The following is a 21,595-nucleotide window of genomic DNA, read 5'->3' as shown; positions in this document are numbered from 1 at the left end:
CCACCCCCCCCCCCCAATGCGCGGGGCCCGTAGCATTTGCTACTCCTGCTATATGGCTAATCCGGCACTGGTGTTTATACTCGAGGACTCCAAGAAGGCGATGAAATAAAAAAAATGTGCGAGGATGCAAAGCTATGCACAATCCGCAAAAAAAAAATTGTATGCCAGATTTCAGTTTGCAAAGGAGCATTTGAAAAAACCACTGATTGTTTGGAAAAACGGTTTTGGGAAAAAATATATCTGATCCATCTATCAGATCCAAATCGACAAAACTTGGATTCAATTAATAGATAAAAAACTGCTGTTACTCCATACAAATAATAATATAATATTACCGGCCGTTAGAATACTGCGTCACTAAGCCTGGTACTTTAGGATATATGTATTTATTAAATTTCCGGTTTTGCCACTGACAGTTACGTGAATAAGTCCTAAAAAAATAAATTTGAACTTTCAGAACACAAGCAAACAGTCCAATATAAATCAACTAACCCTCAAAATGTCATAAAAAAAAATGTGTGTTTTTGTCCGGTTTTTTTTTGTTCCGTAAAGTGTGTTGTTAGGCAAAAATAAATATGGAGTGTTGTAACGTTTGCGACTACAAAAGTCAGAATAACGAGGTTTACCTTAGCACCATGAAGACTATCAACAGTTTTGACACAATTCGAAAACCTTATTTGCCCCAATCACCGGGTAATGCGCTGAAACGATCACCAACTTCAATCCTCAAAAACAAAACCACCAACAATTGTGAGGGTCAAACTTGCAGTTTGGCTTTTTGTCCCAATCAAGATAGAATAACATCCTTACGGATTACTCAAGACCTTAAACCGAAACCCCAACCAACTTTCAAGTGCGCGCCACAAAAAGATGTCCCAAAGGAAAATAGCTGTGTTCGAAAATATCAGGGTTTTGAAAACGGTTGCAGGAGCCAGAGCTTGGGAAAGTGCGGAAACTAAGCTTGATTTATGTATACTCTTTTGAAATTGTATTACTCCAATAGGTCACAAGAGCGCATTTCTTCAGGGCAAATGTGCAATCGATGTGGAAATTCCTTGTCCGTCAATAGCTTGTCTTTGGAAGGTATGTTAACTATAACTTTATTTTCTATATACATAGTATTGCATCGTTAATACAATCGAAGCCGAAGCTAGCTTCCTTAATTGTTTGGGATTGTTATAGATTCATCTCCAGACTTCAGTTATAAATAATTAAGATATGTAAAAAAGTAACGTTATGCTTTCAATAGATCAACAATCATTCGGATATTGAATTTTTTTTATTTTTTTTATTATTTCCAGGCGCTCCGATCTGCGGTAACCCAATGAACTTGGTGACCTTTGCCGAACCGGAAACACAAAATGAATCCCTAAACACCCATGAAGCATTTTACTCCGAAAACTTCCGATGCCCCATTTGCTCCGGTTATTTATCCCCATCTTGCTCGGACCAGCTTCAGATGCAGACATCCTCCGATTTGGGTATCGACTATTGCTACTGTTCGCAGACTCCCAACCCACCGGAGCAGGCAAGATTGCCGGATCAAGCAGATAGTTTGACTTTTTCAAATTGCAGTTGCGTTGGGCAACAGGAAGAGACTCGAACGGGTGAGACTCGAAGCTCTAGAGACGCAGCTGAGAAAGAACCAAATTTAGAGGACAGGGGATTCCAAATGCCAGATCCAGTAATCCGCAAGGTCTTTCAGGGAGGTGGAACTTCCTCTAGTGACGGCAGTGTTGCCTTCAACAACAGTTGCGACCACTCTTACGCATCGGAAAGTGAATCCATCGAACAATGTGCACCCTGGTTACTGCCCCAAAGCACTTTCGGTGCCCCGCCTTTTCCTTCCCCGGATCCCTTCAGTGCCTTTCCCCCACCCAACTGTGTGGATGCCAACTCCTTTCGGGCAGTCCAACAGCCACGGTCTCCGCCAATGCCAACCTGCGCCCTCAATCCGTGCTTCTGCGGAGCCAACTTCAGCGATGTGCTCCAGTCCCAGTCTGTTTACATGACGGACTACAGGCCATTTGTACCCGTGAGCAACCAGACCTTCGACCCTGCAGGGTTGGGATGCCAACCCGCCACTTTTGGCGGAGGCTGCAGGTGCCAGGACATGCCGCTTGGCGGAGGATTCGGAGCAAGCTGTTCCTGCTCCTGCCCCTGTTCCTGTTGCTCTGACCCGTGTCCAATCAGTCCCTGGTTTGGTCAGTGCCCTCCGAGCTGGCTCGCCCCCACCAATCCCTGCTGCTATCCACCCGAAGCCGTGTGCTGTGACTCTCCATGCCTTCTCCTGTGTAACCCCAGTGTGCCTCTGAATGGCTGTTGCATGCCCCCACCGAATTGCGGTTTTTAAGGTAAGTCTTAGGGCGTTAATAAATGTATAAACCCATTTTAACTTGAAATTGAAAATGAATAGAGTTTTAAAAGTATTCATTTGACTATCTACGCTCCCCAGAAATAATTTGGAATTCATCGAACGATAAATTTTGAGACAGTTAACTTACTTTTCAATAACTTGAACCAACATTAAACAAAAACAAGAAAGGAAGCTAACTTCGGCAAGCCGAAGCTTATATACCCTTGCAGTCATCAACAACATCGAAGCTATGACGACTTTTCTATTAATTTTCCATATTTTCGACTATTGTTCATATGGCAGCTATATGATATAGTTGTCCGATTTTTATGAAATTTTTTTCTCGGTTCAAGGGTAGCTCATAAAGTCGATGTTGTGAAAATCATGCTCGTGGAATAAAAAACAACAACGTTATGATTATTTTGCCATTTTTTCTATATATATTTTTTTATCTTTCCTATGGCAGCTATATGATAGAGTTATCCGATTTTGATCAAATTTAATCCAAAATTCAATAGTAATTAGAAAACGCCATCTAGAAGAAATCAAGTCAATTCGATGAAAAACAACGGCGTAATAATTTTTTTGCCTTTATTTTTTTGACCTCTTGTATGGGAGCTATCCGATTTAGTCGGCCGATCCGGCTCGTTCCGACTTATATACTGCGTGCAATAACTACACAACTTTTCGGAAAGTTTCAGCACGATAGCTACAAAACTGAGAGACTAGTTTACATAGAAACAGACAGACGGACAGACGGACCGACGGACAGACGGACAGACGGACAGACGTACAGACGGATTTCGATTCAGATCGTGATGCTGATCAAGAATATATATACTTTATGGGGTCTGAGGTGTCTCCTTCACTGCGTTGCAAACTTCTGACTGAAATTATAATACCCTTTGCTCTGCAAGGGTATAAAAATACTTGTCTTAAATAAATTTAACTAACACAATGCTTTATACAAAATGGTTAAACTCGGTTTTGTCGTGTTCGTTATTATTGGTAAGCCTGCTTGTTATACCCTTGCAGAGCAAAAGGGTATTATAATTTCAGTCAGAAGTTTGCAACGCAGTAAAGGAGGCACCTCAGACCCTATAAAGTATATATATTCATGATGAGCATCACGATCTGAATCGAAATATGTATGTACGTCTGTCCGTCGGTCCGTCTGTCCGTCGGTCCGTCTGTCTGTTTCTATGTAAACTAGTCTCTCAGTTTTAAAGCTATCTTGATGGAACTTTCCCAAAGGTGTGTGTTGCACGCAGTATATAAGTCGGAACGGGCCGGATCGGCCAACTATATCGGATAGCTCCCATACGAGAGGTTGAAAAAAAAAAATCGACTTGATTTCTTCCAGATGGTGTTAATTAAATACTTTCGAATTTCGGATTAAATTTTATCAAAATCGGATAACTCTATTATATAGCTGCCATAGGAAAGATCGAAAAATCTATATAGAATTAACGGAAATAAAATGATAACATCGTTGTTTTTCATCAGAAAATCATGATTTTTTTAGAGTTTTCTAACGATTCTTGAATAACAAATAAAATTTCATCAAAATCGGACGACTATATCATATAGCTGCCAAATGAACAATAGTCAAAAATATGGAAAATTAATAGAAAATTCGTCGTAGCTTCGATATTGTTTCGCCTTTGTGTATTCTGTTCGAAATATTTGATGACTGCAAGGGTATATAAGCTTCGGCTTGCCAAAGCTAGCTTCCTTTCTTGTTTTACTATATATTTCAACTCTTGTAATACTACCTAATTCCGCAAACCCATTAACAAAAATGTATCTTTTGCATTTAAATTTTTTTTATTACAAAATATTGCATTGATAAGATATTTTTAATTGTTGATCAATTGTTGTTTGAATTTTAATTATTACAATTATTTAAAAGCAATATGAAATTAAATATTTACTAAGGGATGAGTAGGTGTGCAGCGGAATCAAACACCTCAAACAAAGAAAGAAATTTATAAACTACAAACTCTTGGATTATAAATTTTGAGCAAACTTTAAATACTTAAGCGAAGTGCTTAAGTAGAAAAATTCAAGCAGCTCCGTCAACATTCAAAAAACTTGTAAATAAGTGTTTTGTTAGTTCATAATCCTTCTATTTTGAGTGTGTTTGCGATGCTAGCGAATTTCAAAAACAATTTAGTTTCGATTGGTCTTAATTATTTAACTACGGAAATCTGTAAATTGATATTAGGTTAAGGGACTTTATCCATTAAATTAACATTTAACTATTTTCCATTTTACTTAGGGTTAAGTTGACGGACAGAAGCGGTATAGGGCAGAAGACCACGATCAGTATGAAGTGAGATCCTCATGAAATGGTGCAATCCAAAACAAAAAAAGCTAACAACTTCAAAACGCGTTCTGAATTATTCTTAAGAAGACTACACGTGAACTGATACACTAAACTTTTAATACAAAGGAGCAAATAATTTTGAAACTTAAAGTGTTAATAAAACAATCTCCTAACAACAAGTTATAGATGTTTGTGAAACTCTCCGCAAGATCGCTTGGACTTCCGCCTTCAACTTTAGGTTTGTTAAGCTGTTATCCCTTTAACTTCCTTTTGTGGATATAGGTTTATTATATTTGGAAATACATTTGTTTAGTGTGATTTTCTGGTGGGGCAGGGAGTTTTAAAGTTAACGTACTCACATATAGACACACACATATGCAGGATACATATCTAACTATCTAAGATATAAGCAAAAATTATACGCTTAATATTGTTTTGTGTATTTACGTGTTTTGAATCCTGTTGCAGGATTAACTTCAGCTATTTAAGTAAAGGTAACATAACTATAATATTGTAAAAATCAAATTAAAATTACAACTCAGATATAAAATAATAAATTTGATTTATGTATGTAGTTGTGTTTTGTTTTTTTTATGCAACAAACAGCATAACTGGAATAGTCCTAGCCAACCAGGGATGGCAATTTCGAGTGGTCTTTTGTTTTATATATGTATGCGAAAACATCTGGCTGAAGATATTTATGTATTATGTAGACATGGGTGAAATTGCACTAAAACTAAATGCTACAACATTTAAAAATTGGACTTTTCATCCGTCTTCTAATGATAAATATAGTTATAGATATATTATCGAAAATTCCAGCAGCCCAGCTCTCCTTAAGAACCAAATCGGTTTCTCGTTTTATTAAAAATACATTGAATATTTTCCCGTATATAGGAAGGTATAAAAACGTTGCTAGCTGCTGCAACTAAATGTACTTCTTTGCCTTTAGTGTGTTCTCTGCCTTTTTGTTGTTCTCCCTTCATAATAGTAAAAGTAATATTTTAAATAAATTTGTTTAGTCTTTTCATTTTCCATGTGTGCTTTAGTTTACACTATACATAAGTCAAATATGTATATATAGCAAAATCAATATATACTTTTCTTACTGAAACTCTAGCCGACAACAACAGCAATCCAGGGCCCTGCACATGGCTTATATCAAAATATATATTGGTGTAAAAATTTGGCAATCTTGCGCTTAGATTCAAATTCGACCAGTGGGCTTGATGTGGCTGCTATCGTGGCTTTGGTTTTTAGGCACATGTTTTCAGAGCTTATAAGTAGAGAACTTATCCCTAGAAGATACGTATCTAATACTAAATATGTAAAAATTCTGTTGCCAGCGGCAGCAGCTCTTCCTCTCTGTAATCAATTGTCAATGTTCTCCGCGCAAGAGCTCCATTAGTAGATTGAAGTCGGCCCCATCGCGAGTTTTGATCGTCAGCATCTCTTTGCCCAGCTAGTGGAACGAATGAATGAGGCAAATATAGCACCGGTTAAATGTGGATATTCCATTCTTGACTCACCTGGCACGTTCGCTGCAGGTCGGGAATGCGCAGCAGGAGCTCTCCAAACTTCGACGGAGTGTCGGGATAATGGGCCAGGGTGTAGGCCTGCAAGCTCTGCAGCGCCTTTTCCTGGCACTCCCTCACCTTCACCGCCTCCTGCAGTTCCGTCGTATCTGCAGAGACACATGTGTTTCATAGGCGATAAGTTCGCTTTTCCTCGTATGCAAATGCAAATGCTTACCTGACTGCAGCAGCACAATCACCTTCATGGCGACGTATTCGTAGCGATCAACGCGTAACCGCCGCAGGTGATCCGTCAGATTGAGCATCCGTTCAATGCAGGTCTGCAACAGAAAAGTTTTTAAATTGCTGCCACTGGTGACTAGTTTACCTAATATGCATGCCCACGAGTATACCAATGACCTCGTTCCTAGCAACAGCTCCGAGTGAAAATATAGACTTTTAATGCTCACCTGCAGGCCATTAGTTTTTGCTTGTGAAAGGGTTATTTTTCGGCCCTGCGACATTTTGATCTCGCCGGGGGTGTCGATCGACCTGAAACAGCAGGAGAAGAGCAACAGTTCGCACCACGAGTTTATGAGCAAGCAGATCTGGTCATCGATCTGAAAGAGTTGAGGGATGAGTTAGGAACCTAAAGGAGTGAGGAACTGCACAACGAACCGAGATGTTCTTGAAGAGCGGAAGGCTCTTGCACCATTTGACGATCTTGTAGAGGCGGTGGTCGGCCACGTTGCACAGGTGGGCGATTAGATCGGGGTTGGCGTTCTCGCCGTTGGACGAGAGACCTGCGCTGGCCAGCAGCGGATTGGTCAGCTGCGGTTGCGGCTGCGCGTTGCTGCCGGAAGATCCTGCGGACGAGGTGGACGACGAGGAGCTGCCCGAGGCGAACGCGGACAGGGGCTGGTTGATCCGGGCCAGCTCGGCGTCGGTGTACTGCCAAAGGTGCTCGACATCCATGATTTCCTGCAAGCGTGCAACAGAATCTGTGTCAGATGGTGGTCTTCCAGCAAAGTGATTACGTATGTAAGTATGTAGCAAGCAGCCCTGTGTACATATACCTATTATTAAGCACTGCTTGATAAGCAGTTAACATTATTGTATATTCCTTAAGTTAAGTCATTCTTTATGTCCCCCTTACTCCTTTAAGAAACACTATGTAAACCCATCTCTATGTATGTACGTCTCTCTCTTGCTAAGCATTAACAGAGATGATGAAATAAAGATCACTTTTGCTGCGACCACGGAAGAGAAAACACCCTGATTATATCACTACAAGTAGATAGCCAATTTAAAACCAACTTTTCTATGCACACCAACAATAATGTGTTACATATCTCTCGTACATTTATTTTCTGCTAATGAATGTAATGACTTTACGTTTAATTTAAAATCATTCCCAAGTGAAACACTCTTCATCTATCATCTATCATCTAGACATCTATTATCTATCATCTATCATCTATCATCTATCATCTATCATCTAGACATCTATCATCTATCATCTAGACATCTATCATCTATCATCTATCATCTATCATCTATCATCTATCATCTATCATCTATCATCTATCATCTATCATCTATCATCTATCATCTATCATCTATCATCTATCATCTATCATCTATCATCTATCATCTATCATCTATCATCTATCATCTATCATCTGTCATCTGTCATCTATCATCTATCATCTAGACATCTATCATCTATATCGCCTCTATTGAAACCTAATCTGTTCAAATGAAAACATAACTTGGACAGAAATAATCTGAGCAGTCAAAGGATATTCGCATCTGATTTCCTCTTTCTTGCAACCCAAACATGCTGCAACCTTTCACCTTCTCTGGTGCCGCTCAAGCTCACCTGCAACAGGGGCGGTACGCTTCCGGTTCGCAGGACGTGCTTGCCCGTCTCCGCCGCCTCCTCCGATTTGATGGAAGCTGCCCCCAGGCTGGGGCTCGCTGGCAGGGAAGTCGAGCAGGGAATGGCCACGCCCCCGAAGCCGTTCAACTGATGCAGCCGCTGCTGCTGCTGCTGTTGCTGCTGCTGCTGACTGGCCACCGCTGCCGCTTGGTCCGGACTGAGGAGCGGACTGAGCATCGAGGTGGGCAGCGTGTAGGAGCACTGGTACGTGGAGCGGCCGCCGCGCGTCCGGTCCTCCCGGATCGCCTCGAGCTTCATGCCCTTCTGGAGGCACTTCTCGAAGCGGCAGGCCGGGCACTTCTTGCGCGTGGAGATGCTCACCTGGCAGGGGCCGCCGCGCACGCACACGTAGTTCTTGCGGTTCTGCACGGTGCGCTTGAAGAAGCCCTTGCAGGACTCGCACGAGAAGATGCCGTAGTGGAAGCCGCTGATCTTGTCCCCGCAGATGGGGCACGGCGAGTTGATCAGCTGCTGGCGCGAGATGCCCGCCGGGGAGGCCGGCAGCGAGGAGCCCGATCCCACGGCGTCCACGGCTCCGCTGGATGCCGCGTCCATGCTGAGGTTCTGCGCCTCCTGCCCCCCCTGCCCCCCGCCCGGTGGGCCTGTGGACGAGGCCTCGACCTTGAGCGGCCGGTAGAGCACGCCGTGGTGGTGCACGCCCCCGTTGCCGTACAGGCTGCCTGCGGGCGGGGCGTGCCGCGCCTGGATCGGCGAGTGGGTGGGGCTGAACTCGGAGCTGTAGCTGTAGCAGCTGCTGTGCGAGGCGTCGCTGTTGTTGCGGCTCAGCGAGGGCGTGTAGGGGGCGTGGCGCGAGGTGAGCGGCGACTGCGAGGGCGAGCTGTGTGTGTACACGGAATGTATGGCGGAGTCGGGGCTGGGGTTCGCGGGGAGCGGCAGGTGGCCCCCGCTGCTCGACTTGCTGCGGGCGGCCAGCAACGGCGAGTTGTCGCCCAGCGGCGGCTCGAACTTGAGGTTGATCGGGTCGCTCTGCGTCGGCGCCAGCTTCGTCTTGAGCGCCGCCGCCGAGTGCGACTGGGAGGTGGACATGGGGTAGGACTTGCCCTGCTGCTGCAGCTCCCCGGCGATGTTCTCCAGCTCCGTCTTGATCGGCTGCAGGGCGCAGGCGGGCTGCAGGGGCGTGCCGGCGGCGACCACCTCGCTCTTGATCGCCGGCTCCATTTCCATCAGCTCCCCGGCCCCGTTGGCCTCGGTGTCGCTCAGCTCGCCCTCCCAGGACATCGGCCGCGGCCCGTTCTTGTCCGCCGCCGTCCTGCGACGCACCTTCAGGCTCTCGATGTTCGCCAGCTCCGCCTCCGAGTCGGACTCCTCCTCGTGGCCGCCCGCCGGCTGCCCTCCCAGCGGAATGCGCAGGCTGGCGTGGCCGTAGTTGGCGATGACCGGCACCAGGTTCCCGTTCGGCGTGGGCAGCTCGTCCAGCTCGCACTTGATGTTCGTCACGGACACGTTGTGCCGGGGTCCGCTGGCTCCTCCGGCCAGGGGGGCGTCGTGGTTGCCACGGCGGTGGTGCACATGTTGACCGGCAGTTGGTAGCCGCCGGGTCCTCCGAGCGGAGCACTCTGCTGCTCGGCTTTTATGCTGGACATGTTGGGCATGTTGCTTGCTCCTCCTCGGGGATCTCGTTTCTCCTGAGAATGGCTCACTAATCAACGGCTCTGGGCTCTCAGTTGTGCAGTTTGTAAAAGTTGGAGAGGTGTCGCTGATGCAGTTCCATTGTGTTGTAAAACTGGAAGGCAAGACGGGATGAGAACGTTAGTGATCTTCTCGGCCAAAGTGGACACGCATTTTAAAAGCGTTTTTGTGAGCTTGGGAACTAACCAACCAGTTTGCCACCGACTCTGGAAACTTTTTCCGGCTGGGCTTCTCCCACAATTCTATTTAAATGGGTTCTCTCGATTGCCTAGCAACGCGAACAAAGGCCTTTCACGGGAATGCGGAGGGCATACGGTCGGCAACGAGGTCAATGCCACCCTGCAGCCACCCACCCTGGCGACCTTGCCCGACCTTCCACCGGCACTTATGCTAATTGGGTTCGGCTTCAAAGAACCGTTCGAGGCGGTTAGCGTAATTTCGCTCATTCACTCCTTATCAGCGCTGCGCTGACCAATCCGTACCCACTCCCCCTCCCTTCTGGTCTCCCCATTCCGCTTTGGACACAAACAATAGCTCGATACATACATACGTACTATGAACATACATACATACATACATACATACTTACATACATCCATACAAATGAATGTACATACATACATACGTACGACTTATAGGCTATGGGCCAGCAACGAAAAATGTCATCGACCCGCGGCGATGGAACAAACGAGCGATGAAGCAATCGGCCAAGCGAAAGAGCCGCAAAGCCGATGGGATGGATGGAATTATCATAAATTTAGGGTACAATAACCCAGGGCCACTCTGCTGTGGTCTTTTAGTGGACACATGAGTTGTGAGATTGGGCAGATGAGATGATCGGAAATTAAGTGCAAAACATTTGAAGACTTTTCTACGACTTATTTTCTGTCTGTATCCTCCGAAATGATATTTGCTCATATGTACATATATGGAATTTCCAAGGATGTCCAAGGATCGGTCGAAACTGGCCGACAATCAATTATGTACATATCTACTGCATGAATATGTACAGAGTATTATGATTTACTGCTAAAAAATAAAAATTTGCATTACTTTCAGACTTGTTTTTATAAATTACCAGGTACCGCAAAAGATGCGTTACATTGTAAAGCTGAACCCAATCGACCCCGAAGTAGAGTTTATTGCGTTTAGCGGGGACAACAACCCACGCACTGCACCAAGAAAAACTGAGAACACGAAAGAGAGGGATAATCAAACCCAGCCAGAAGGAGAGAGGGAGAGAGAGCGGGCGAGTGATAGCGAATAAGAAGCGACGCGCAGAACGCAGAACAAGCAAAGGACGACCTTCAAATAATGTTGAATTTTGTACGCAAACGACCTTGCATAAAACAACAACAACCACGACGACGACGGCGGCGGCGGCGAAGCAAACCACGAAGAAGAAGACTCAGCAACGAAGGCAGCTCCACACACACACGCCTGCACTCAAAGAGACATACATACACTCTGAGTAAGACGCTACAAGCGCCCACAGCGAAGCATATAGGAAGGGGAGGGGTCAGATGGAAAAAGAGAGAGAGAGACAAGCCAAGAGAGCGCTTAGCTTGCGTCAGTTTTTGTCTTTACTTTGGGGTTAGATAAAGAACAAAAATATTCTTTGTGATGTATTGCATGTGTGTATGTAAAAAATTAGCACAAAAGAAAATAAACAAAAAGTTTTTATGTACATTCATACATGCATACATATGAAAAAGAAAAAGAGGCACAAGATTGATTCTCAGCTAAGATTGCGTGGGTGCTTCTCCAAAGGGAGAGTGTCGATAGGGAGAGGCGAAGAGCAAGTGGTCAGTATTTGTTTTTTTATACCCTTTAATCCCACGAGCATGATTTTCAAAATATGTTTGGAGTTTTTTAAAAACCCTTCAGACGAGAAATTTTTTTTATTAAAATCCAACAACGTTATCATATATGTATGTACATATGTACATACATAGCTGCCTTAGGAAAGATCGACAAATTTACATACATATATAGAAATAACGGAAATAAAATTATAACATTGTTGTTTTCATCAGACAAGCATGATTTTTGGAATATAGAGTTTTCGAAAGACTTTTGAATTTCATCAAAATCGGACATGCCATATGAACAATAGCCGAAACTATGGAAAATGAATAGGAAAATCGTCAAAGCTTCGATGTTGTTCAGCCTTAATGTATTTTGTTCTACAAATTTGATGACTACAAGGGTATACAAGCTTCGGCTTGCCGAAGCTAGCTGCTTCCTTTCTTGTTTTTTTTTTTGCTGATTTTGATGTTCTGGTTTTCAGGAAAATACTCTTTTGGGGGTTTGGGGTTCGGAGGGCTCTCAGAGCCCGACGAATGCAACCAAGCGAAGTTCGACGAGGGCTCTTTTTGGCTTCTCGGTTTCCGGTTTTTGTCACTGTTCCTCTTGTTGTTGTTGTATTTGGGACAGAGCTCTACACACACAGATGGCGTGAAAAGGTGGACAGGATTCAAGATTTAGTTTTAAAGGTTTTAATAACAGATTTTATTCAAAGAGTTTTTCTTAGATTTTAACAAATGTGAGGATTTGTCTTAGCCTTAAATTCAATGCAAGTGCCTATGTACATTTTTATGTCTTACACCTGTCTTCTCAAGCACGACTTGCATAGCGTTTCTCTAACAAACCAACTATTCGGTCACTTATGTACAAATACATACTCGTACATACATATGTATATGCATGTATTCTTTCCATTTTCAAAAGTTCAGGATTGAATTTTGTAAGTTTTTTTCTAACTTCACTTTGAGTCACTGACCACCAATTTTTTAGACCACCCACAGATGAACGGTTGAAATTTAAAATCAAACAGAACCACATGTCCATATTGGTGAAAAATAGGATTTCAAAACAGAATTTTCAATCTATGAAGTGGCCACCACAATCTCCCGACATGAATCCAACAGAAAACTTGTGGAGTCATGTGACATCGCGGCTGGCGAAATATGCAGTTCCTTCAAGTGGAATGAAGGAGTTGTGGGAATGGACACGGGGCGTATGGAATGCTATTCCTCCGGAAATGGTACAGCGGTATACCCAAAGTATGCCCAATCGCATACAAGAGCTGTAAAAGTCCAAGGGGATGTGGACTCATTTTTAAAAAATCATTAATAAAAATATTTGTTAAAAAAATAACCAGAGTGCAAAACTGTAACATTTGACTTTTTTTTACAGTTTGGCGTGTCATTTTCTTTAACTGATATCAAATGGCCTTTAATTTTAGTAAATAGTAGTAAATGATATAACCTACAAAACAAGACTAAGATCTTTAAAATGCGTTCATTAGAAAAAAAGTTTCAGACCTTTGAAGTTGAAACAATGAAATCGTGTTACAGTTTTGCTCATCAGTGTATATAGTCGGATTTTGATAACATTAATTTGAAATTCGATAGTAATTAAACAGAAAAGGAAGCTAGTTCGGCCAGCCGAAGCTGATATACCCTTGCAGTTATTAAATATGTATGTCGAACAAAATACATAAAGGGTAAACAACATCGAAGCTATGAAGATTGTTCTATTCATTTTCCATATTGTTTATATGACAGCTATATGATATAGTCGTCCGATTTTGATGCAATTGAATTCGAAATTAAAGCGTTGTTCATAAAGTCTTATTCCTAAAATCATGATAGTCTGATGAAAACAGCTATATGATATAAAAGATATAAAAAAGGAAAAAAATGGATGTTGTTTCAAATAATCTAATTCATCACCGTATTGATAGATGATAAGTTTTTCTGATAATAATGGTTAGTTTTACTGTCCTATACTTTTGCCAACATCTCAAAAAACTCCTATCCTTGAATAAAAGAAATAGTTTTAAATTGCATTGCTTAAGATGCAAACATGCTACCAAAGTAAAGTTATTTAGGATTACCTTTAGTTTGAACATAACTGACTTAAAACCTCATTTATTCAGCATTACCATTCTGAAATGCATTTTTGGTGCATTTTGACAAGCCCCTAAAAAATAAAACAAAAACCCAACATGGCATTCCAGAAACTCGAGGTCAGCTTGGTTTATACCATAGAGTGGGGAGCGAGCTGAAGGCATGACAAGTCCGCTGACCGAGAACCCACCCACCAGAGAAGGGGAGTTGGGCCCCATTGTCCATTTGGTGCTCGCTGTCTGTCGTTTATCGATTTATTATCGGGCTCTGACTTTGACAGCCCATCGAAAGCAACTCCAGCTACACAGAAAACTCCCCTCAGAGCAATGGCAAAAAGGGTTGACCTTCATGTGTTTCCTATTTAAAATTTCTTTGTTCTTTTCTGTTTTTGCGGAAGTGTGCTCCCTTTAAAAGAACATGGCGTACTCGTTGCCTCAGCCGAGAGTTTGGGATTTGTGTGGGTGGAAATTCATGTCAATAATATTCATGACATTGGCATGCTTTGTGGGGCACGAGCTTCGGGAGAAGGACTTCCCGTTTATTCCTCCCTTGCGACCTCGGGCCCTCTCCGAGGGGTGGATAACATCGCTGTTGACTCCGGAGTTTGCCCACTGAGTAGGAAGTTGGTTTCAATTATGCGACTCATGAAAGCGGCGAGGGTACTCTTTTTTATTGCATATCTGTTTTCATTTAACGACAGCAACCCCACAAACCCGTGGCGATGGGGGTTGGTAGGATGCACTAATTGAGGCTAACGGAATTCCGTATTGAAAGGCTTTCATGTGGTGTGGCCGTCCCAGTGAGGGGCTACAAAGTCTAAACAATTTTGGCTTTTCGTTTCCTAGCACGAAAATAAATAATAAACTATTATGTTATGCACCTAAAACAACTGCAATTAGTATCACTTTGAAAAAGCTTTTTTGTAAGCAAAATTTTAATAATTATATACAAACTCGAAACTAAATGTATAAAACTGATTTGTTTTTCTCATTGTTGCAAAAACTATTATTTTGAACTGCAGGAAAGAAAAACCAAAGCAAGCGGACACACGCCTTTAACACTTTTGCCAATTGAAAACAAGGAGCCAGATATTGGAATGGGTAGACACTAGCGGTTATCTATAGTATAGGTCAACACTTGCAAATTGTATTACCTGGCAATACGGCAACATTTTTTTATGTGGCACTGTCTCTGCGAGTGCTGTGAGCTTTTTGATTAATCACCTCGACCCGCAGAGTCGAATGGCTGGACGGTGTTTTGAGAAGGGGAACAGACGAGGAGAACAGCGGCAGGTCATTAGCATAATGTGCAACAGAAGTTGGCTTATGGAAAATGCAAATACAAATTGCGAAAGTTGTGCTGCAAAAGCCAACAGGTAGGACTGCATTAAAACAGAGTTGCCAAACTCTATTGTTAAATATTTTTTGAAAAAGTGTATTTCAAATGACAAATGATTTGAATAGCTCGCTTCTACACCTTAACTACTTTTAAAAAATTGAACAACTCTCTTCAGTACAATCTATTATTTAACGTGTAACGCGTATGTAGTACGCTTCCAGTGCAGCTCTGCCTACTTCACTTCTATACATAAAAAGTAATATGTAAAACTGCAAGAACTTGATTTTCAACAGGTGCGCCAGGTCTCGTCTCGTATCTGGCATCGATATGACCATTGCTGTAATAGCAGAAAAGATAAAATGGCGAACGAAATATGTATAAAACCGGTACCAGTGCGATTACTTCACTGAAGAAAATGCTAATCTTGTGGTTACGCTAAGCAGTAACAAATTAAAAGATTTAATTTTTGACTACATGATAGATTTAACTAAGATATTTAAAATTGGGTTTATTTCGAACTCAAAATGCTGATTAATTTGCGAAGGATAAGTTCGTTTTAAGATAGTCATGACTACCAATTTAAGATCTAATTTTTTTTCTTGCTGCCAGAAAGTTGAAAAACAGAGAAAACGAAGCGAACATTGAGAGCGGGTTTGGTCGCCTAGGCCAAGAAACCAGAAGACAACGTTGTCAACTCAACAGCAGGCAGTGGAACGAGCAATATAACGACCTAGACACATTCCGCGAGCCTGGAAGCTCCAAGCTCCACCGTACGAACAGTCACCCAGCGGTGGTGAAGCCCAGACATTTTCGGGAAATCGCAATGTTGCGGGCAGGTTTTCGACTTCTGCATAGCAATTACAATTTACCGTTTGACAGACCAGAAATGCTATTTTTTTTAGTTTCTGCTTTATTATTCTGTTTATTTTTGCCGTGTTTAGGGGAGACGTACTGCCCGTCAGATTGCCAAAGACGGAACATTGTTGCATTTCCATTATCCATAAACTACGTTATCAGCGGGGCCTCCACTCCATCGCGATTATCGAGCTTCGTAGCACTATCAATATCAACAAAAGATAAGTGAAATCGGTGGAGCGAGAGCGAGGGAATCGTTTTGCTCACAAAAGAATATTTATTTATAAATCTTGTTCTTGTTTTTTTGTTTTTTAACTTGTTTGCAGCTGACTACACTACAACGCCGACTCAAGGTCGTTGAGAGTGTTGCTTATGAATACAGGAATGTAGTTGAAAAGACACGAAATAAATCTGGGTATCAGTTCCCGGATTAGCAGACTTCCGTGCTCTTGTTAGCCATAAATCTTGGTTTCGGTCGCTATTTCAAAATAACTACTGCACAATAAACTTCAGAAAAAATTAGTAGCATTGATATTCAATTTATTTTAAAAAGTATTTTAATAAAATCAATATTCCAAGCAAGTTATTTTAATAACACACCTGTAGGTCTGTTTAAAAAGTCATAAAGTTTTGTTTACCAATGCAGAAAAAGCCGATGGCCGAAACTGGTCATTAGATATTTCGGACCGATAGCTTCTTTTGACCTTTGATGGCAATCAACAAATTGATTGCAAACATTGCTAAATTGCCTAAATTGCTGTTTTAACCAAACTAGATCTCTACTAGGACATACCAGCGAAATAGGTTAGCTTGATAAACGGTCCTGGAGTATATATGTTACCCTTCAGCAACCCTCTGCCAATAACAAGCAGATTGTTTTCAGTGTTCGCACAGAGTAGAACAATTCTTGACTACCGCCCACCAGCAAAGCAACGCACTGAAAACGTCTCGCAGCCGACATACCGACTTTTTTCTAAGCCCGACTCCATTTGGACCCGCTTTTAGTTTGCTTCTCTTCTCGTTTTGCAGCAGGTCTGGGGTGCCTTGAAACCCGTTTGAGCTCGATGCTGCTGCTGGGTGGCATGTTGCAGGTCTCGAGCTGCAACTGCCGTTGCCAGCGGCTCTAAATACGATTTTGGCATGGTCCGGCTGCGTGCGTTTAATTAATATCAAAAGCCAGCTCGGCGACGCGTACGTGCAAACTTCAAGAATACGAGGCCAACCGACAACACGAAAAAATTAAACAAAAACAACAACTGGATGAAATATTCAGAAATACTGGCAAGTTGTACTGGGACAAGGTGGTTACGATCGCATTCAACCAAATGCAGCTGAGTTGTTCTCGCAAATGTTGTTGCTGCTGATTTTAAATTTGCTTGCATGCGTGTTAGCACCCGGCTCTTGGCCAAGTTAGATGCATCTGGGGGGTTTGGCTACATTGATCAAACTGATTTGGCTGGTTGCAATTTAAAGTGTTTGGGTAATCGATAAACTGGAACGGTTCCTCTTCATTGAGATAGTTATAATACCTTCGTTCCAAGATGCGTTTAGGTTGACTGTTTCTATATTTAATTTAAAAGGTCCAATTCAATTTCATTTGCTCTTATTTAAAGAGAACATGCAAGTAAAACCCCAGTTCAACACAAACGGAAAAAATGGGTATATATATGTATTTTGTTAATATCCGGGTAAAAGTTTCATAGGTTAAAATTTAGGACCAAAACAAAATGTACTTAAATATTCCACAAAATTTCGCAACATACGGATAAAGAATATTGATTAGTGAAATAAAGAACAAAATTAGAGCACCGCTGCACCGCTGCCACTAGAAACAAGTGTCAAATTAAGTTAAAATCTTGATTCCCAATATTATTCAAAATTGTTCGAATTTTTGTTTAAATACCATTTGTAAGTATTTGAATATCGATAGTTCCATGTGTGCTATATCTACTGTACCTCAATTTGTCTTATTTATACTCGTTGGTATCGAAAAGACCCGTTGCTTCATTCGCCTTGGCCCTGTGCCCAAAAATGCATCCCGCCTCCCACTCTAGGTTTTCTCACCCAACTACATACGTCTTTCTCTTTCTTTTCCTCTCTCTTGTTTGTCAACAGCTGCATGCTCCCCAATCTTCTGTCGCTGCTGCTTCTTCAGCTGCAGTACTGTAAGTGTGTGCATTTGCTGCAACCCCTTCCTCGACTTTTTTCACTTTACTATTACATTTTTCGGGCAAGGTCATCAGCGAGACAAAGTCAACGGCCGCCAATGACCCTTCTCTCGCTCTATCTCTATCTCTCTCTCTCTCTCTTTCTCTATTTCCCTCTCATTTTTCTGCGCTCGACTCTTTCCGTAGCTCTTACGCTGGCTCTGCTTTCTGCTGCTTTTCTTTCTGCCTCATTTACAACTTGTTCTTGGCGCAGGCGAAGGACCTAAAGAGGATGAGTGGGGGAAGGTAGGGGCAAAGGCAGTCAGCATGACGTGTTTTTTTACTGTTCTTGACGGTCGTGGCTCTCTTGTGTTCCTCCTCCGTGTCTTCCAATTCTTCGTCACATTTGCTTTTGTTTGAGTTTTTATGTCTTGGCAACAAGTCGTCGTGCCACTTCTTCTTCTGCTGTCAATGCTTGAACGTACATACATACATACATACATAGTTGGCCTTTCTTTTGTCCGTTTCTCTACGTTGTGCTTCGACTCTTGCCCCACCTCATTCTCTTTTCCTGTGCCTCGTGTCTCGTTCTTGATGTCTTGTTTGTCCCCCAACTGTGTGCAATGATCTCTTTTTCACTGTTCTTCAATCTTATTTTTATTGTTTTTGGTTGCTGCTCTTCTTGAAACTAAGTTCTACAACACCCAGGCCATGGGTTCAAATTGTCTAAATACTCCCAATCGCATCACCCTTTTTCGATGAATTGCTGATTTTCCTACTCGTCATTTTTGTGCTTTGAACAAATATGTTAAGACCAATTTTGTTTACAAGTTTAATCCGGCTGAAATTTTAAAAAAATCGGAGCGGTTGAGATCGGAACAGTTGGCAAAAATAAGTTTAAGTACACCATAACTAAATGTAAAATGTTCTAAACTACATATGTATATAAAATTGTAATATAACAAATAATCAACTCGTTCTTTTTAATGAAAAGTTTTTAAGGACTTGAAAGACGAATAAATTTCGAAAAAGTTGGACATTTATATCATAAAGATCATATAACCGGAAAAGGAATAATCGGAGAAGCTATAGGAAATCCTGCAATTTCCTCGTCATTTAGCAATTTGTGTCTATAAAGTTTTATTTCTATATATTTATGTATATGTAAATCGAACTACGATGTTTTGTATCTTCCATATAAAAAGTTTAGAAAATAATGAAAAATTTGAAATAACTTGTAACAATAGGAATAAATGTTTTATTAAAGATTTGCGATAAGTCTAGTCGTTTAAGAAACTCAAGGTATAGCTGCAAGAATTTAAAAGCTTAGGCTCGCCGAAGCTTCCTTGTTTTTTTTACCCTTGCAGAGCAAAAGGTATTATAACTTCAGTCAGAAGTTTGCAATGCAGTGATGGAGACACCTCAGACCTCATAAAGTATATATATACATACGTATGTTCTTGATCAGCATCAGCATCCTCCTGTCTGTTTCTATGTAAACTAGTCTCTCAGTTTTAAAGCTGTATTGATGAAACATTCCCAAAATTTGTGTAGTTATTGCACGCAGTATATAAGTCGTAAAGGGCCGGATCGGGCGACTATATTGAACAGGTCCCATACGAGAGATGGAAAAAATATTATAACTCCGTTGTTTGTGATCATATCTACTTGATTTCTTCTATAGGGTGTTTTTTAACTACGTACTGTAGAATTTCGAATTATAGAAAATGATCGAAATATATATACATATATAAATAATGGAAAGAAATTTATAACGTTGTGGTTTTTTATCCCAAGGACATGATTTTTAGAACATAGAGTTTCCTAACTACCCTTGATTCGGAAAACTATGTCATATAGCTGCCATAGGAGAGATCGAAAGATCTATATAGAATTAACCGAAATAAAATTATAACATCGTTGTTTTTCTTCAGACAAGCATAATTTTATGAATACAGAGTCTTCTAATGACTCTTGAATTCCGAATTAAATTTCATACAAATCGGACGACTATATCATATATGTACATACATATGTAGTTGTCTTATCAATCGTCGAAAATAGAGAAACTGCATAGAAAAATCGACCTTTATGAATTTTATTCGATATATTTGATGACTGCAAGGGTATACAAGTTTCGGCTCTCCGAAGCTAGCCTTCTTTCTTGTTTTAATACGTAATAGGAACTTTGTGTTTTAGACTCATATGAAAATTGCTTAAGAGAACCATTAGTCATGATGAAATACTGTGCAATTAATCAGATAGTTTAAAATAGTCAAAACAATAGTAAATCTAGTTTATACTTAATTTTCAAGGGTACAAGGATACGAATGGTAAATGGTAAAATTACCACTTTAAACGAACATCTGAAACAGAAGCAAATTTTCACTTTATAAATGTATGTACATATGACTGCTATTAAAAATTTATTTCGCTTCCCTAACATTCTTTGGTACTACCTAAGTAAAATTTCGGCCCACACCGATGTTGATGTGTGAGTTTATTCTCAGCCATCTTAAGAGGAACAGGTGTTTATCAATCAAAATGTTCTTATCTATCGAATATTAACTTTATTAATTTACTTTCGCGCTACTTTTATTACACACGTTGATCGAGAGACTTGAGATAATAGCAAGACAACTTGTAAAACTACTAAGCAGCCTTTCGTGGTTAAATAATTCGGTGTATTTAATATTTATTACATTATACACAAACCGCGGAGTGAATCATTTTCAAAACAGTGAAAAGCGATTTGTTGGTACTTTTCCCCATATGAATGAATGTACACACACCAACGAAATGGTATTTTATAGGCGACTTCCCAAGGTCGTTGGTTGACTTTTGGAAGAGGGGAAATATTCGCAGTAGCCGCGACACAAAACAGTCTTTGCTTTCGTGACTGTATTTCCTGTTAGAAATGTGATAATTTTTTTACACATATCTACATACATATGTATGAACATGTAGTACATACATACATATGTACGACTCTAATTATTTTTTTGCGTCAATCTGCCATTTGTGATTAAAAGATGGACACACTAATAAGCCGTGCGGTCCTAACCTGTTTAACGCGCTGCTATTGACTGAAGTTGCATTTTGAAGGAAATAAATTAAATTAAAAATAAAAATACAATTTGCTGCTAAACATCCAAATTAACATTTTTTTCAAATAATAAACGGATAATTAACGACAAATAATTAATAAAAAAAATATTAGTTTTAATTTTAATGTAATCTGTCTGTTCGTTTGTATGAACGGTGCGGTCTTAAGGGGTTATATACCTTTTTCAAAATCAAAAAATCGAAAAAAAATTTATGATTTTTTTTTAATTTACATACTTTCAACAATTTTTCTGCAAAATTTTTTAGAGATCGGGGCACTAGAACCCAAGATACAGCCGTTCATAGCGCACGGTGTACACGACAACCTAATGTCCAGCTAAAACTTTAAACGCGATTATCTCGGAATCGCATTTTTGAGAAAAGGTCATTGCGGTGAGCACGATATCTCGGTAACCACACACCGATCGATTTGAAATTTTGGGGG

The 21,595-nt window shown here is 41.0% G+C and overlaps 2 protein-coding genes across 2 annotated transcripts; one reads left to right on the top strand and one right to left on the bottom strand.

The window, feature by feature from the left end:
- Nucleotides 1-273: 273 nt before the first annotated feature.
- LOC108093416 lies at nucleotides 274-4,864 on the top strand. Its single transcript, XM_017193459.2, has 4 exons — nucleotides 274-946; nucleotides 1,004-1,083; nucleotides 1,302-2,354; nucleotides 4,638-4,864. The coding sequence occupies exons 1-3, from the start codon at nucleotides 576-578 to the stop codon at nucleotides 2,351-2,353; spliced, it is 1,503 nt and encodes a 500-aa protein (XP_017048948.1). The 5' UTR covers nucleotides 274-575; the 3' UTR covers nucleotide 2,354; nucleotides 4,638-4,864.
- An 823-nt stretch (nucleotides 4,865-5,687) lies between these two features.
- On the bottom strand, nucleotides 5,688-11,368 carry LOC108093415 (nuclear hormone receptor FTZ-F1 beta). The gene is given in 8 exon segments (XM_017193458.2): nucleotides 5,688-6,147; nucleotides 6,215-6,369; nucleotides 6,438-6,540; nucleotides 6,670-6,819; nucleotides 6,878-7,180; nucleotides 8,082-9,637; nucleotides 9,640-9,885; nucleotides 9,978-11,368. Coding segments are annotated over 7 exon segments (2,466 nt in total). The 5' UTR covers nucleotides 9,755-9,885; nucleotides 9,978-11,368; the 3' UTR covers nucleotides 5,688-6,063.
- Nucleotides 11,369-21,595: the final 10,227 nt, after the last annotated feature.

Source organism: Drosophila ficusphila, unplaced genomic scaffold, assembly GCF_018152265.1.
Source record: "Drosophila ficusphila isolate 14025-0441.05 unplaced genomic scaffold, ASM1815226v1 contig_636, whole genome shotgun sequence".
NCBI classification, from domain to species: Eukaryota; Metazoa; Arthropoda; class Insecta; order Diptera; family Drosophilidae; genus Drosophila; species Drosophila ficusphila.
This window is presented reverse-complemented; position numbering and strand designations above follow the sequence as displayed.